The sequence below is a fragment of the Vespa velutina genome, chromosome 5 (assembly GCF_912470025.1).
Source record: "Vespa velutina chromosome 5, iVesVel2.1, whole genome shotgun sequence".
In the NCBI taxonomy this organism is placed as follows: Eukaryota; Metazoa; Arthropoda; class Insecta; order Hymenoptera; family Vespidae; genus Vespa; species Vespa velutina.
In genome coordinates, this window is record NC_062192.1 from 7847732 (window position 1) to 7866354 (window position 18623).

The 18623-nt window shown below is 36.0% G+C and overlaps 1 protein-coding gene across 1 annotated transcript; it reads left to right on the plus strand.

The window, feature by feature from the left end:
- The first annotated feature begins 5083 nt into the window (after window positions 1-5083).
- Window positions 5084-15710, plus strand: LOC124949426. Its single transcript, XM_047494428.1, has 4 exons — window positions 5084-5102; window positions 12269-14738; window positions 15133-15372; window positions 15480-15710. Exons 1-3 carry the CDS (start codon window positions 5084-5086, stop codon window positions 15167-15169), a joined length of 2526 nt encoding a protein of 841 aa, XP_047350384.1. The 3' UTR covers window positions 15170-15372; window positions 15480-15710.
- Window positions 15711-18623: the final 2913 nt, after the last annotated feature.

Below are 18623 nucleotides of genomic sequence, written 5' to 3' on the forward strand. Positions count from 1 at the left end.
CTACGAATTTTCTCGCCCTTTTCTCAAAGACCTTGGTATCGAGTCGAGGTTCTCTAACTAGTAGCCCTTCGCCAACGCTAACTCGTTTTTCTAATTACGCTGCCACTTCTGTCGTTGGAGTTAAGAGTGAATGAGTGAGCAAGAGCAAAAGAAAGAGAGAGAGAGAGAGAGAGAGAGAGAGAAAGAGAGCAAAGAAAAAGAAACTCTCTCTCTCTCTCTCTCTCTCTCTCTCTCCTCGATAAACTTAGGTGTCGGACGTGCGAGAACGGACTTGAGTTCGTGTGTAAGTTAGTAAGAATGTGTTAGTAGACCCTTTTTCTAGATCAAAGCGCCCCCAAAGATCAATACCCTTCTGAGACGCAGGAGTTGCTGTCCGATAGCGAGAGAAAGAAGAAGTGAGAGAGAAATAGAGAGACAGAAGAAAAAGGGAGGGCGGGGAATGGGAAGGGAAGAAGTATAGGAAAAGAATAGAGAGAGTGGGAGCTTGCGATAGCTTGATCGAGGGCACAAGGCATTAGTGGTCCACTCTACTTCTCTCTGCCTCTCTCTGCCTCTTTCTATTTCTCTCTCTCTTACTCCTTATTCCCTTCGACCCTTTTATAAACATGTCACGTACTTCTTTTTCACCGAACGGAAGCAAAGGGGCATAAATAGGCGCAATTAAGGGTCCTAGATAAGAGAACCTCGACTGCAACATTCATTGAACTTCTTTCATGATAGGGTGCTGTTGAGGTGGGGTGGGAAAGACTTCGAGAATGGTAGAAAATAACACTGGGCAGTTTTTATTTGAATAATATAGAACAAGTGATTGTGTTCGCAGGTGACGATAATTGTTTAAGTCAAGTTTTATAGAGTAGTGTATTATATTTGAATTGATGTAGTAAAGTAAATTGTTCTTTTTTTCTTACTTTAATTTTCTCTTAAATAAAACAAACGAATTAAGATATCACTATATACCGTAGTTCAATTAAAAATAATCATTTAATATAATTGAAATCATAAAATAATCATAATATATAATCATTAAAATTATAATACAATCATTTAATAGATATATATAAAAAAAAAAAAATTATATTACGTTATAATTTTTATATTCAATGTTTACATATAATTTTTATATTTAATGTTTATATATAATTTTTATATTCTATTTTTAGATCCAATTATAATATAATTATCAATCTCGAGGATAATAATAATAGTTCGGTAAATTGAACGAAAGTCGCAAAATTATGATTGATTTGTTCCCTATATTTTTTCTTTTTTCTTTTTCTTTTTTTTTTTTTTTTTTAATGTTATAAAATAAAAACAAAATGAAATTTCATTGTCGAAATTCCATAAAAAAAAAAAAAAAAGATCAATCATTTTAATGAGGTATAAAAAAAGTTACGAAATCAATCTCCGGGACAATGGTGATATTACTTTGATAAACTAGACGGAAGCCGCAAATTTTGCAAGGGCCTTTGAACGATGCGAATAAATCACATGGAATCGTGGTTCAAACGATGTCATCTTCCCGTAACCGCAATGGGCCATAGGTTCGCATACGTAGCCCTAGATATTTGGTTAAATATTAACGATGTCGTTAAAACAACGCATTTGCGGTTCGTTAAAGCGGAGGGCCGCGTTTAACGGCAGCCCGTTAAGGTTCGAGTTCTACGAGCAGTTAAGGCTAAAGTAAGTACTTGCCCGATAGGGAACATAGAAGGCCAATGATTTCTCAAGGATTTTTCTTTACTACAAAGAAATACGACGACGATAAGATTTTTCATTATACATTTTCCAAAGGCGATACGTTCTTTTTTTCTTTTTTCTTTTTTTTTTTTTTTTTCCTTTAACGATTTTAAAATATCTTACGACGAATCGAAGATATTTTTTTCTTTTTTTTCTTTTTTTTCTTTTTTTCGTACTACACATTTCAAACTTATAACATTTTTTCTTAATATTTGATATTGACGTGAATCAAGAGACATAATAATGTGAATGAAAATAAAAATCTTTACGTAAATAGTAACAGACGAATCTTTTTTATCGTAGCTTTATTTAAAACTGTATCAATTGACAAGATTGAAAATCAAACGGTAAAGTTTTCGTTCTAAAGATAAAGAAATAAAGTAATCCTAGCAATAAATCGCAGAGGATTGATCGAAGATACCAGAGAGAAGCGTGCACTCGTGGATGCGTCCTGGCTATCTTGGAAGGTTGAACTTTTATCCGGCCTTGGAAAACTAGTTTCTAAGCAAATGAAGAGTTATCGTTGCGAGAGGATGGTAGATTTTCGAAAGGGACGCTTAGGTAAGAAAGAAAGAAAGAAAGAAAGAAAGAAGGAAAGAGATAGAAAGAATAAAAAAAGAAGAAGAAGAAGAAGAAGAAGAAGAAGAAAACGGTGTCTTTCGATTTGCATCTTTGGGTTGGCAGGCAGCTTGGCACGCTCGTAAATCCATCTTAGCGAAGCTTCTGACCCACTATCCGCACTTGTACTATTATTCTAAGAGCTCGAAGAAAGAAAAGAGAGGGTCTAGAGACGAGTAGCACCGATCCCGTTGGATAACGAGAGCGAAGCGATAAAACTGTTCGGTGGTATGTAAATTGCAGTCTTTTACATATCCGCCAGGTTCACCGGCTCAAAAGAATGGGCCAAAGGCCTGTTAGGGTAGGGTACTTGCGGAGTATCGATGATGGTGTTCTTGTTGGTGGAAGGAAGACGGAGGACGACGGCGTGAGAGTTCCGAGCCGAGATAAAACTGGACGGAGAGTGGAGAGAGAGGTGATATTTTAAGGGTGGCCCGCCCCCTTAAACTCAACCCACCTCAGACTTTCTTAGTCTCGGTGAGTAAGTAAGTGGGTGGACTAGTTAGGATGTGGCGTAGGGACAACGAGCATAAATTCTCGAAAGAGACGAGGGATGACCAGGCTGCACGCGAAGTCCCACGATTCTATTCTGTCTTTATCTCTCTCTCTCTCTCTCTCTCTCTCTCTCTCTCTTCTTTCTCGCCCTCTTCCTCTTTTTTTCTTACTTTATTCTTTCTTGACCCTCTCGACCCTTTTCAGAAATACTCCGAAGGCTTCATTTCATTCTGTTCCTTTCTTCTTACCACCTTACTTTCGTCGCACGTCAAACCTCTGCGCTAGATTAACCTCCGATTCCTTGTGAAAATAACTCGAAAGAAAATCGCGCGTATACTTCTTATCAGAGAAAAAGAAAAACGACTCCAAAGAAGAAGAAGAAGAAGAAGAAGAAAAAAAGAGATGGTCGTAGCTTTGAAAGAAGGAAAACAAAAAGAAAAAAATAGAACAAATAAGATCCAGCGATTCCTTCTAAACGTCCAAATACCTTCCTTGAGACTAATTCCTTGCCAAAGTCCGGCTCAAGAATCTCTACTTTGTAAACTCCAGTAAGGGTCGTGATAACGTCTCCTAGAAGGATGCTTTGGCACGCAGAGGTTGACAGCTCGATGCCACGCTAAAACGTCACCTGGTCGACGTATCCAAACACATTGCTATCGAGTCCGAAATACCAAACCTCGATCTCTCTCATTCTCGACGGGTGATCCCGTTTCGAACATATTTCAAATTCCAAGATACGACCCTAAGAGTCATCTTGACAGTCTTCCGACGTCGAAAATGGCCTGACCAAATTTTGATCGATGTCTCATAGCGTCTGTACTGTCGCGTTTTTAATGATCAATACATTTTTATCATGCGATGGATTCTTTTTCGTTTGTTTGTTTTTTCTATTTAAGTCTAAGGCCAAATATAATTTATCTTTACTTTCTCATCATACATTGTTTTGTTTTGTTTTCTTTTTATTTATTTATTCATTTTTTTTTTTTTATTTACTTCTTCTCCCCCATCACTTTCTTGTACACCTAAGCGCAAAGCACGTTTATTGTACTTTATTATTTTTTTCTTTTCTTTTCTTTCATTCGATATCAATTCTCTTGATAGAGTCAATCAAAGAAAATTGATTCAATAATTAAAGGGCTGCGCAAATCGGGGCATGACTCATGTTGCTATTAAAAAGAATTACTCGCGTCTTAGGATGGGATCGTAAAATCATTGTAGAACGATGGCAAAAACGGTGGCGTGTCACCAACCACCATGGAAATGTCTACCGAGCTCGTCGACTCGCCGCAGTGTTGATCGATGGCCACCCGTCAGTTGGCACCACTTTTAATTAAACCACCCTCAAGATTAGTCCGGCCCCTCTTCTTTCCAGGCTTTCCGTTCCTTATAATTGTTTTAAATCTCACCCTATACCAAGTTGGACGCTCCCTCGGCAGTTTAGTCGAGGAAAAAAAACCGCAAGCCGTCAGGGTGACAGATTCAGCGGCTCTACTGACATTTATAAGATCGTAACAACAAAAGGGTTTCGTATCTTGCATCTTCTCGTACTTTCTTTTTCTAAAGATTTGATTCTCTCTTTTTTTTTTTTTTTCATCTTCTTAAAGACTAATACAATTCCGTTTAGGAAAAAAATTTATTACATTAATTTATCATTGTTATGCGAGATGAGAAATAAACGACGAAGTTGGAGTATCTTAAGGAATGAAAATGGAAACAAAAATAAAATGAAAAATAAAAATAAAAAAAAAAGAAAATAAGAATATACTAACACACAATTTTGATTTAAGTAACTCCTTCTAAAATATCCAACACCGAACATGTTTCACAGGAAGGTTGGACTACCGACGGTTAAAGTTGGGATATCCATCCATAACGGCAGTCCAAATGTTGTAACGGCGCTACCGAGTTAACGGCACCGAGATATACGGTAATTGTACGGTGGCTAACTTACAGACTCCGAATTGCTCCAGGGCTTCAAGTACCTTTCGGTGGTATCACCGACTCTCAACATCCACCTGCAGACGCATCGGTCGAGATAGATGGAAAGACAGAGAAAGAGAGAGAGAGAGAGAGGGAGAGAGAGAGAGAGAGAGGGAGAGAAAGAAAGAGAGATAGATATAGAACTCGGCTAGGAAAACCACCCGAGTTTAACATCGACCCTCTTCGCCGTAGTCGAACGCGAGGGAGACGTTCAACGAAGTTCGACCGTCTGCTTTCGAGACCTTTCGTGATTATGTGCAGCCTCGCGGAAAGTAAGTTTTCGATTTCATGATCGATATTGAACGATCTCGAAATCAAATCTAAAGAGATTTGGACCAATAACACAAATCATAAAAATTGTCAGATTTGTCTCTATTGGAAATGTTATTTTTCTTTCTTTTTTTTCTTATTTTTCTTTCTTTTTTATTTTTCTTTTCTTCTTTTTTTTTTTTTTTGTTTTAGAGAGACAATTTTTCAGCCGAAAGAAAAAGATGAACGATATCAGTACTTGCTTTTGAAATATAGAAAAAAAGAAGAAGAAGAAGAAGAAGAAGAAGAAGATGAAGAAGAAGAAGGAAGAAAAGAAGATTGGTTGTATTATCTCGGTCAAAAGACCGCAAAGGGACCTTTGATCGAAACGGGTAGACAATTTTAGAGTGTAGACCAAAAGGATTTCGAAGATCAAAGAAGGTGCGAGATAGCGGCAGGTTTTTTTTTTCAGAAAAGCTTTTGAGTACGAGTTTATCGGTCAGGACGTTGCCCAGATGGCGGCTCGGCTCGTCTATTTTCGTGTGTACACAGCTCTACCACTCGATTACTCGATCTACCTGTCCACTTAACCAACTTCTTGTCTTTCTCTATACGCGAACGATAGAAATGTTGGATGAATTTGCGCGAACTCGGAGCAATTCGACTGATACTACTGAGGAGTAGTTTGTGGGTAAAAGAGAAAGAGAAAGAGAGAGAGAGACAAAGAAAGAGAGAGAGAGAGAGAGAGAGAGAGAGAGAGAAGGAGAGAGAAATAGAGATAGAGATAGAAATCCCAAGGTAGTACTTACAGGATTAGCCGAGTGCACCTTGCAGTTATAAGTCCAACTGTACAATTGTGAGTTGTTAGATGTTATCTTGTTTTCGACGAACGATGCTATTAACCACGACTAAAAAAATATTTTTTTTTATATTACCATCGAATGTGATATTGGCTCGAGTTAATAAAATAATATATTTGTTTTGTTCTATCAAAAATTAATATTTTTAAACAAGTTGCACACTCCAATATTTATGAAAAAATACAATAATATAATACCAACCTATTATAAAATAATATTTCTTATTTCATTCCATCGATTGTTATTAATATTATCCTTGAGATTTTCGTATCTCTCATCGAACTATAAATGTTCCAATAATTATCAAATAAAGATAAGAAGATTCAAATGGCAAATCCATGGCATGTAATACACGACTAAAGTTATTCCTATCTCTTGTAAGAGCCCCGGAAATGTTAAAGCCAAGAGTATTTTACTTTGTCATCTCCGGTTCATCCCGACTGTCAACGAGTCTGTATTATGAATGCGAGCCAATTTAAAATTCATTAGAAGGTGCAGAGTCCTCGCCCGGCAACCCCCTTGGCTGTCACTCGAGGAGTTCCTTTTCGCATAGAGAGGGGATAATTGTTCGTCACTGAAGCGATCCGACGAGCTTTTCAACGAGGGAGAAAGACAGAGATAGAGTGTTAGAGAACAACGGCGACGTTCAGCCAATCTCCTCCTCCCTCCTTCCTCCTCCCTCACCCACATCCTTGTTTATTTAAATAATGCACGGGGGTTTCGCTTGAAAATGGATGACTACAAAGCTTCGAAATCCGCTTCGTGGAAACTGTTACGTAGAGTTGCTACGGGAAGGAGAAGAGGAGGCGGAGGAGGAGGATGAGGAGGAGAAGTAAGAGGAGGGAAGAAGAAGAGAAGAAAGTGGGGATGGCTCGCTCGTATGACAACGGAGGGGATCCAGCTGCCAAGCGATGGAACATTAGCTGCCAGTTTTCCAAATACTATAGCTTTTCGAGCCCCTTATTTCTTCTTCCTTACGAATTCCCTAAAATTGAAACGAGCACCCTTTCATTTCGTCGGAACAACTTTCTCCGTTGTACGATATCCTACTACTTGACAAGCTTAAATTCGTTCTTCTGTTTCCTCATTTACAGGAAATAACGAAAACATCCTTTAAATAAATCCCCCTTGTCCATTCATTTTGTTTCTTTTCTTCTTTTCGAACAAATTGGAATATTGGGATGAGGTAAATAATTGTTCATATATAATTACTTTCCTGTAAATATTGTCTAAGTTAAGTATGGTTCATTTTTCAATTTTTATGAACAATATATACGATTTAAATCAAGAAAATTATATATATTTATATATCGGAAATTAATTTCGAGTGGAGGAGTTAATATCAAAAAAGAGAAATTCGTTCGAGACTAGCGAATCGTCGATATGGAAAAGGGTCGCCCAACGTGAAAGTAAACAGAAGCTCGTTTCAAGGGTGAAGAGTATGCAGGGTTATACGGGGACGAAGGGGGAATGGATCAATCGCACCTTCCGTCCGACGTAGTCTCTTCTTTATAAATGAGAGAAGCGAAGGGGGTGGATTACGGGGACGGGACGAGAGTTTCGAAGGCAGTTCAGATATTCACCGGTTGATTACCGGTCCCGGCTGGGCCAGGAGAATGGGGGAAGGGGAATCCCCCAGAGGACGCTAACTCGACAACTGACAAATTAGCCCGGCGCACCGACGACACTTGCAAAATGGGTCGACAAGAAGGTGGCCCGTTTCGGTTTAAATTCAATGCTACCACTGCAGTCTCGGACCGATGAGATTCGAAACGACTCGCTCGAATTACTTGCACCTGCAGTCCTCTAAATTGGGATTTAGGCAGTCTGCTTTATTTATCATTCTTATTATTATTAACTCATTCTCCCAACATTAACGATACATAATTGAAATTTAATTAAAATTCTAATTTCCTCTCCTAGCATTTTTTTTACAAAAAATCGTGACGAGAGTACTTAAAATTGGGTTGGTGGAATGAAAAGGAAAGAAAGAAAAAACGAAAACAAAGAAAAAGAAAACAAACACAAAAATATAATTTCATTTGATAAAATCTTTTGCGCGATGAAGATTGAGAATAAAACAAAAAGGAAAAAACGAAAAGGGGGAAAAATCATATAAAAAAAGAAAGAGGAAGAAAAAATAAGGATGAATTCGAGGATAAAATACATGTGGTAGCGTTTCGTAAACCCAAACGTCACCTTTAAAGAGTAATACTTTTTAAAGGAGAAAAAAGAGGAGTAAGGGGATTGTTATTCCTGCGGCGTAGAAGCTTCGGTGTCGCTTTCACTAGAGTCGGTTACTGATAAACGAGCGGTTTCACCCCCACGCGTTGCCCCCTGAATGTAAACTCACCCTTCTTCCTCGACACGCTTTAAGCTCTCTTACCATCGCTCCGTTACTGTTAAGCGAGGCCGCCGTGTAAATCGTTTTCCGACTTAAACGATTGTCGACGACAGACCCGGAATTAATCGTCGTGATTCCGCTCGTCGACTTTCTCGACGTCGAGCGAGAAAGAAGCGCTTAATCATCCTAAAACCGAATACCGTATTATCCGAATGAGTTGTCTCGACCATATTTATTTTATTTTTTTATCTTTCGTCTCGATCTTAAACGTTGCTCGTATATATTACATATCATACGTAATTATGACCTTGAGGTTTTACTTCTCCTTTCCTTTTTTTTTTTTTTTTTTAATTTAACCAAAAAGAAAAAAATATTTTCTTTTGTCACTTCAATAGATTCCATTCGTCTAGAAGAAAACAAACAAATAAATAAATAAATAAATAAATAAAAACGATTAATAAAAATTTTTACAACGAAACAAATCTAATAGGAACAATACGTTTTATAATATTAAATGTCCGAACTAACAGAGATACAATATATATACATGGATAAAGATATGATCTATCGTTCTCTTTCTATCTCTTATCTTAGAGTTACCAAATCGAGAAAGATTTTGACGAACATTCGTCAAGATGAAAGAATAAGAGTGTGAGAAGATTTAGTAGTAAAGATGTAGAAGTAGACGTTCTAAGTGACGAGTCACACGAAAAAGAGGCGCCTTTCGTGTACGTGAGTGGCCAAAGGTGGAACGTCACGTTTCTTTGGGTCGTATCCCATGGGAACGATGTCTCAAACGAACACGGGGGACCCATGTCGAGGCACCTGCACCAAAATTCCACGAGAGAAAGATGAGGAGGAAAAGGGTAGGGTAAAAGGGAGGGGAGAGAAAAAGAACGAGAGAGAGATAGAGAGAAAGAGATAGAGAGAGAGAGAGAGAGAGAGAGAAACAGAGAGAGAGAGAGAGAGAGAGAGAGAGAGAGTAAAAGAAGAAGGAAATATTGGCTCGCGTGATAACCTTTACCTAAAAGGACAAAACTTTTTCTGATCTTATGGCGTAGCCAAGCTCGCGCGATAACTTTGTCATAGCCAATTTATACAATTGGCATGGCACGCCGCTATTTGGCACTGGGGATTCACGAATTTATGGCTAATGTCCCGCATGCTCTGCTCTCTGGATGCCGCTGCCCAAGAAATAACTGGCAAAGCCGAGAAAAAGAAAACGAAAAATAAATAAAGGGGCTGTGATCACGTATCTCCTAGTTCTTGCTTCCTAAGACTTTCTCTTAGGTTTTCTCACGATACCAAGGGACGAAAGATTCGAATGAGATAGACAGATAGATAGATAGATAGATAGATAAATAGATAGATAGATAGATAGATAGATAGATAGATAGATAGAGAGAGAGAGAGAGAGAGAGAGAGAGAGAGAGATTGATCGTACATCAAAACTGTGCTACTAGGATACCTATTTTAACGTACAAATTAAGATATCTTAAGATATTTTCTATGGTACGTCTATTTTAATTACAATATCTTAATGTCTACCTTAAAATACTTTTTTTAATATCTTATCTCACTTTCTAATAGCTAATATCTTACAATTAATGGTTATGTAAAGTAGATACTTCAAATTACCATAATCATTTCGATGAAAAATTAATTTCTTTTCTTCAACGATATCTTCGAACAAATAAAACATATACATACTCATATATGTTTGTGTGTGTGTGTGTTTGTGATTTTAATTAGCATGATATTAATAAAATTATGACGGATATTAATTACCAATATAGATATATAATAATTATGTATATAGAATTTCGAAACAGAATTCGTCATAACCGAGAAATAATTAATATCGATCCTGGAGAGAGTGGTAGAATGATATGGGATTGCAAGGACGCTTTGGTTTGATTATACCAAGGGTAACAAGAATAAGAGAGAGAGAGAGAGAGAGAGAGAGAGAGAGAGAAATTCACCCTTATGCATAACATCCCTTGGATTGTCTACATCGTTCTAGCCAATTGGTATTCAGCCTGGCGATCCCCTTAGAACGATGTAACAGCATCGTGGACATGTGTCACCTAGAACGATTTCAACTTGGTACGAACCGGAAATAGCTGTTTAAAATTGCATCGAGGGTCTCCCGTTAAAGGCACGTGCGCTTTTTTTAATGTCTCGACGAACGTTCACGATAATGTCCTTTAAGCTTTTATTAACGGCGGTCCATGTACGTGGTACGAATCGTCATTGCCATTCTCATGCGACATTACGTGTGATCTTACCTTGATCCCGATCCTTTTATCAAATGATAGGTTAAGATAGTTAAATTCTTTAAAAAAAAATAGAAAAATAATATATGAAAAGTTCAATATAATGTATCAAATATTACATTTTCATGTAATGTATTAAACATGTCTATAAATATTTATATATATATATATTTTTTTTTTTATTTCATATATGTACATATGAAATAAAATTTTATTTACTTGATGAATATTTTTATTAATTAATGATAAATATTTTGTAAAATAAATGATCGATATATATATATATATATATATATATATATATTAATATTTTGATTAATATTAAATAATTAAGTATCAGATTTAAGTCACTCATATTCCATACTGATATTTTATTATAAATATTTATTTGAAATACTGATTGAATAAATAATATCCTACAAAAAATATATGTATATATATATATATATATATTCGTTTTCGTAGATAATCTAATATATGTGATATTATGTGGATAACTTTTAAGATTCTAGACGTAGCGTTTAATGTCCTCACTTCAGATCGATAAGAAAACCGTCCAACGGAAAGCGAAGTGTCCATTATGGCATTAACTCTGGCAGAGGGTCTTCCTACTTTTCCCGAGGGAGGAAAAGTTTTGGCAATGATTAACCGAACTCGGTTTCTCTTCTTCTTCTTCTTCCATCAATCGATAGAAGTGGTCTCGCTTGATTTGTTGTTCATAATTATCAAAGAGAGTTTCTTCTTTCTTGTTTCGTAAAATATATCTATACCTATTTATTTCGAATGTTCCTTTGCGAATGATTTATATTTATCTAATTCCTTTCTCTTTTTTCTGTTTCTTTTTTTTCTTTTTTTTTTTTCGACGACGACATCTACAGATGTTATATGGAACGATGATAAAGATAGGATGAAAAATAAAATATTAACGAAATCACGTTTTCGCTCGATTCAACAAACGAAAGTGGCAGCGACAAAACAGCAAAGGAATGACATAAAGCAAACAGTCTAGCGAACTTCTCTCGACACGGTCTTTTTTTCTATACAAAAAAAAAAAATAGTCCTCGATAAACGAGCATAATTTTCGACTGATTATCTTCCAAACAAAATTATACCAGTAAAGTTAATAAAAAAGAACAAAAAGAAAATAAAAGAGGCAAAATGTGCGCGCTATTATCATCGACAAGAAGCACTATGTTTCTTCGGCATCACAAGCTTCCAATAGGATTCATGCAAAACATCTTTGGATCTACCTTTAAAAAAAGCTTTTCGACAAGTTAGTCATCGTGAATGCGAATAAAAGTTCTTTTTCTTTTTTTTTTTTTCATTTTTTTTTCACACGAATTCTATATACAAATTTTGACCTATTTTCTCTCTCTCTCTCTCTCCCTCTCTCTCTCTCTCTTTCCCTCTCTCTCTTTCTTTCTCCCTCTCTCTTTTCCTCCCTCTCTAAATCGTAGCTTCCATTCGAGATAAGGAGGATAATAGTTCATCGAAGAAGACTAGTTTTCTAACGAAATTAAAAAATATCTTTAACAAATCAGGTGAGATATTTGATTAAACGTATATAAATATTTAATGGGGTTCTCGAAAAAAAAAAAAAAGAAATTAAATATCGATATTTTATGAGAACTACGATAATTTTCTTTTTTTTTTTTTTCTTCACAATAAGATTAACAATAGAGGTTCAGTTCTAAACTAAAAATTTGTAGACAACATCAGCAACGAAGTTCACGACAAGATCGCATATCTTCAATCGGCATTCTCACAAACTGTATATTTAGAGAATAAATTTTTCGATCGGCAAATGAATCACACTTTGGAATCGAGAATGAATAATGACGTTAACAGAGATTTCACAAATATCAATGAACAGACTCGAACTGCCAAAAGAATCGAGAATATGTTCGGTTATGATCTAACTGGGATGACCTTGAAAGGAAATCCTACGATTTTTATGATGAACGATCTTTGGAATAACGAATTTGACAACTTCTATCGATTGATGAAATGTGAAAACTGTATCAACGATTCTCTAATCTTTATTAATAATTACTCGAAAAATCAATTCGATATGGATCCAAGGAATCAATATCATTTTCCAACACGAACAAAATCGCTCTTCGGCTGTGGTACGTTTCTTTATAGTTTGATCCATGAAGATCATGGAGAAGCTTTAAAAGCGATAAGTTTTGTTCCACGAAGTCCGAAGCCACCTATAAGAGAACCTAATATGCCTGAAAAGCGTGATAAGAAAGATAAGGGAAAGGAAAAGAAAGAAAAGAAACCCGTAATTCGTGCTCTAGATCGTTACGTTAAAACGTCGAAACATTTTCTTAAAATAAATATCGGAGAGAGTACACAATACGTAAGCAATCTGGCTATGGCACGTAGTCCAACGATCTATAATTCGAATATGTCCATTGGTAAAAGATACGTGTCCTCGGGAACGAACAAGTTATTCGAAGATACGGCTACGTCGAATCTTACGAACGTATCAAACAAAACGGTAAATATCTTTCCGAAGTCTGATATACCTTCTGATAATTTAATTTTATCGTTCGATAAGAATTATCAAGCAGCCGATGGGAAAGTGAATGAAAAGGATAAAAACGAAACGGCGGAAGCAATGGAAGATACCGTATTGAGCAACGACAGTGAAATATCCGCGTGGCAAACTTTGGTCGATAAATCGAAACCACCGCCCGAGAAAAAGATCGAGCAAGAATTGGTAGAGTTACAATTGGATAAGGTATCCATTCGTCCGGAACCACCTATACCTAAATTGGACGTAGAGATGGTGAAACCTTTGAATACTGAGATAAGACACGAAGATGATTTTATAGAAATGAATACTGATCGCAAATCAACGCGACCTATGGAAAACACTCGAACTTTGGAAAACCATAAAGTTGAGAACAGAAAGTATCACACGGTGTCGAATGCGAAAAAAAGATTTTATAGGAAAAAAGATAAATTTCAAGTAATCCTGATTAACAGAAACTTTAGCAAGTCTCGTTCTCCTTCGAACACGGATCCTGAAAGTGCTCAACGATCTAACACTCAAAACCAGCAACTTTCTATAACTAAAGTGCAATCCGATCAGAACGCTTTTGCCAGATCGTCCGCCAGGGAGTCGGAAAATACTGACGAAGGTACTTCGAATGAGAGCAAACGATCCTCGTTATCCACTGACTTTCAATCGGGAAATCGCAAACATGACGAGGAAACGACTGTTAACTTCACTCAAACTTTTGATGCGGTAGACGGCGAACGAGTGATTTCTTTGAATCACACGAATCAGGGTGATGCACGTTTGCCAACATCGGTTACGATTTCGTCACGGCCTAAACAAGAATTGAACGATAATCGATTGGAGAATGATATTATGAATAGCAAAGACAGTCACGAGTATTCTTACTCGAATATGAACTTGGCGACTCACGATGAGTATCCCTATACCTGTTTCGATGAATCTTGTATAGATGAAAATAAATACGTTGATTCTAAAAATGAATTAGATCAAAATGATAATCACGGTTCGATTGAAAAACAAATGACAGAAATTTTAACGAAGGAAAATGAAGAAAGCAAAAAAATTGAAATGATAACCAATACGAACGATGACTTTGTTCGTATACCGGGTGATCCTTATCCATATAGTCGAGAACACTTCAAGAAATGGCGATTACCACGTAAGAAGACGTTTGAGGATACAATTTTAAAGACGTTGCAAAATAAATCAGATTTAAAGAAGATATCGGATAACATTGAACCTCATTCGTCGCAAATTCTTGGTTCATCTAGTGTAGGAAATTTAGAGGACTCTAAGAATTCCTCTATACAGAAGGAAAAGCAACCGATCAGAGAGATGTCCCATGATTCCCATATTCATGACAAGTCGTATCACGTTATGTTGACTGATAATGTTGAAAATGAAAATCGTTCGAAGAAATTAAAGAAAAATCGTCATTCCATAAAATCTAACAATAGGAAGTTCTATGTTTCCTCTTTCGATCAACAAATAGTTCCTGAATGTCTTCGACGTGGCGTTAACAATCAAGATTCAATGAATAAAATTGACCTGGGAAAGTTAATGGAACAAGTTTCTGGAAATGAAAAATTAATGAAAGATGATGTGTCTCGCCGAGAGTATCATCGTTGGATTCGTTCCGGCTTCCGGTGAGTATTTACCCCGGGTCCTTGTACGTAAATTTTTTTTCTTCTTTTTTGTTTCTTTTTTTATTATTTTTCTTTTTTATTTTTAATTTACGATCCATATTTTTATACCATTACTGCTCGTTTATTAGCTCTGTATTTTTTTCGTTTACTATAATCATCGTTATTTATCTGTATAGAACCCGGAGTAAATAGTCGCCGGAACATAGATTTTTTGATCAAAAAAAAAATTATTTCGGGCTAGTCAAATTACAAAATGTAAATATATATATATATATATATATATATATATATATATATTCATATAACTAGTTAATACGATATAAATTTTGCATTAAAAAATTCATAAAATTTTAACGAATATTATAATCGATTTTTTTTCTATTTTTCCTCGCAGAGTCTCAGAATCAGAAGGAGCAGGCGGAAGAGCATGATACGTCCAAAAGTAAAAACACCAACGATCAACATTCATCACAAGCAAATGAAAAGAACAATCAATTCGTCGTGGTAAAGGACATTCTCAGTACTCCGCAAAATAATAAACACCTGCTCGAGGAAAGGATTCATCCGGACATTAATCAATCACAAATAGTTTTCGAAAAAGCAGAAACCGAAAAGAAAGGTGTTCCAAAGAATAGTAAGTCAATTGATTTGATTTCTTTTTTTTTTTTTTTTGTTATTTCTTTTATTTCTCTTTTTTTATCAATAGCCAATCTAACGAAAGAAATGAATCTTTTGTTTTAGAGATTAGCAAATTGATAGAGGGACACAAATTTACGACGGCTACCTCTGTGAAGAAAGAAAAAGAGCTAGAGACTGTCACCCGAATTGAAAATGCATCATGTGATTATCCGATTAACGTTTACGCGTAAATTATTGTTCGTTATCTTCTTTTTTCAATTTCCTTACGAAAAACTTTTTGATAAATAGAATACCTGTAAATTAAGGATTACTATATTAATCGATGTACTATTATTACCGAATAGAATATCATTTGTAAATTATGTTCAAAGTGATGAAACAAAGATCGTTGGACGTAAATATAGATCATTCTTTACATTATTAACTTTTATTTTAGCCATGAACACAGAGGAATTTAAAAGGATTTACGAAATGAAAAATTATTCGTACCTTAGATCCGAGGAGTTTAAGCACACAAGACCGATTAAAATCATTAATCGAAAATCTGTTACTGGAAAATTTGTCTTGGACGAAGATGATAATAATAATACGACTTAATTTAAATTGATTTTATATTTGAAGTTGCTTATTAAAAAAAAAAAAAAAAAAAAAAGAAAGAAAGAAAGAAAGAAATCAAATCAAATTAAATCGAATCGAATCAAATCGAATCAATTCATCAAATTTTTATTGATTCTATCGTATCAGCTGTTCTCATATCCTAATTGTATCGTTACGAATATGATGACCAATAAAAACCTAACAATAACGAACGATCTGATTTTAATGTAACTTTTCAACGTTCTATATACAAATTTTTTTTTTATCGCTATAAAAAAAAAAAAAATAAATATAAAATAAATTCAAGAAAGGACTCGGTCCGATATTTCCGTTTCTTTCAATTGTTTGTCATCTGAACGATGACAGTAACGGTAGTTATTCCTCTTTAGTCTGACATCGATCTGGCCACGGGATATATCGGTAAATAAATCCGTATAACGTCATTGTAATCGGACGACTTTTAAATACCGATATAGAGAGAAAGAAAAAGAGAAAAAATACAAAAAAAAAAAAAAAAAGAAAGAAGGAACCAAGAGATAAGGAAAAAGAAATAGAAATACATTGCGATACCGATACACAACGTCTTAACAAACAATTTGTCATCGATCTCGAGTAACCCTCCTGATAATTATTCATTGCATAGGTTAGGCTCACGAAAAAGCTTCGTTTCCTTGGTAAGTACTTATCGAATGCTTGAAAAAAAAAAAAGGGAAAAAAGTATAAGATATCCAAGGAGTTCGTTTTAAGGGAAGGATCTAATAGAACTCCGTGAAATTATCCTCGTTCATTGGCACGATTGCCTTGGCACGTACGATTAAAACCAGATCGAAGGGTTCGATCTCTCGTATCCACCAAATTGCCGTATACGTGGGGTGGTTGGGTGCATCTTAAGAACCCTTTTTTGCTCTCTTTTTTTAGAAAAAGAAAGATAGAGAGAGAGAGAGAAGATTCGCATTAATCCTGATCCGGCACACCTGTCGAGTAGAAGAGTCACGCTTACTCGCTACATCTTCTCTTCTTCCAGACACGTGTACTTATAGTTCTTCTTCTTCTTCTTCTTCCTCTTCTTCCTCTTCTTCTATCAACCAAACCCTCTCTTCTCTTCTACTATTTTACTTGTTCTTCTTTTGGATTTCTCATCATCGAACGAGCGAACTTTATCGGAATAAATTCGATGCGTGTGTTGCCGTGCCGTTTTAATGGTCACGAAAGAGCTCCAATGTAACCACTCGTAGAGGTTGTTATTTAAAGGCAACACGATCTCCAAATTCAAAGACCTATCTAATCATTCAAATCGCGGGCGTCCTGCCAGTCTAATCGCCCTCGTATGAGCATGCCCGATGATTCTTCGGAGGCTTTTACTTACGCTTTCCAGTCCCAAGGCCTCGTAACAAGTAATAAAAGCAAAGTTGGCAGTAATGCCAGACGCAGACACTGTGGTCCCGATTATTTCCTTCTTCTTCATCTTCATCTTCGTTAAATAAAGAGAGAGAGAGAGAGAGGTAAAATATCGCAGTTGGTTCCAGCTGATCATCAAATTAAACAATTTTTAAAGTAACAAATTATTAATATGGAATCATAATCAAATATCAATGTGCGATAACACACATTGATCTTCTTATATCGTTGAAATCTTTTTGATTATAAAAAAAGGAAAAAATCAAACGAATCGTCTTCCAAATTTGTAATCGTTTAGAAAAAATTTCACCATCCATAAACATCTATATATACACACATATAAAAGTTTATCAGAGTTTAATTTCCTAATTTAATCGTAGGTAAAAAAAAAAAAAAAAGAAAAGAAACAGAAAAAACGGATATAAAAGTCAAGGACTCTTTTTCAAAACGGATATATGTAACTATGTGATATTTCGATGTTAGTTCGTACTCGATTGGCGTTGGTAGCAAAGATGCTTTTATTTACGACTAGAATCGTTGACTGCTCCGAGTTCGCTCCTCCTTGACCCTTCCTCCCTTTTTCTCTCTTTCCTTCTCTCTCTCTCTCTCTCTCTCTCTCTCTTTCTCTCTCTCTCTCTCTCTCTCTCATTTTCTCTTTCTCGTTCTCACTGGGGTTAGAACGATCCTATCTCGACGTAGCCGCGGATCATTCCCTACGGAGTCCCTTGCACCATAAAAGATCGCCCTATGGTTGTATATTACTCACGCCAGCGTGTTTTCACTTGGCGCGGCGATCGGTGCCGATATCATAACTCCTTGTCGTACCGCCGTTCGAGCAGCAAATCTACCCGACGACGACGACGACGAAGCTCTCTTATCCCACCCGCCCCCTCTTCCCTTCACCTTTTCTCTTTCTCTCTCTCTCTCTCTCTCTCTCTCTCTCTTTCTCTCTCTCTCTCTGTTTCTCTCTCGTTTTCTTTCTTGGTAGCGATAGCAATTCCGATATAACAACGATTCTTCGTGAGACGAGAAGAGAAGACGCTCATCGCGATTAGATAATATTTCCCTTTTTTAATATACTACCTCGAAATGTCAAACCAGATTTCTTCGAATTTTATTTGGATTCTTTATTTCGAACGAATCTTGAAAATAATCAAAAATATCTCGTCAGATTGAATGCATCTATCCAAGAAAAGAAGTTTTTCATAAGTTATATCACTATTTCTGAAAAGTCATTCAAAAAATAAGAAA

Coding starts and splice junctions, on each gene's coding strand:
- LOC124949426 (XM_047494428.1), top strand. Junction 14,739..15,132: donor TGGATTCGTTCCGGCTTCCG/GTGAGTATTTAC, acceptor TTTTCCTCGCAG/AGTCTCAGAATCAGAAGGAG.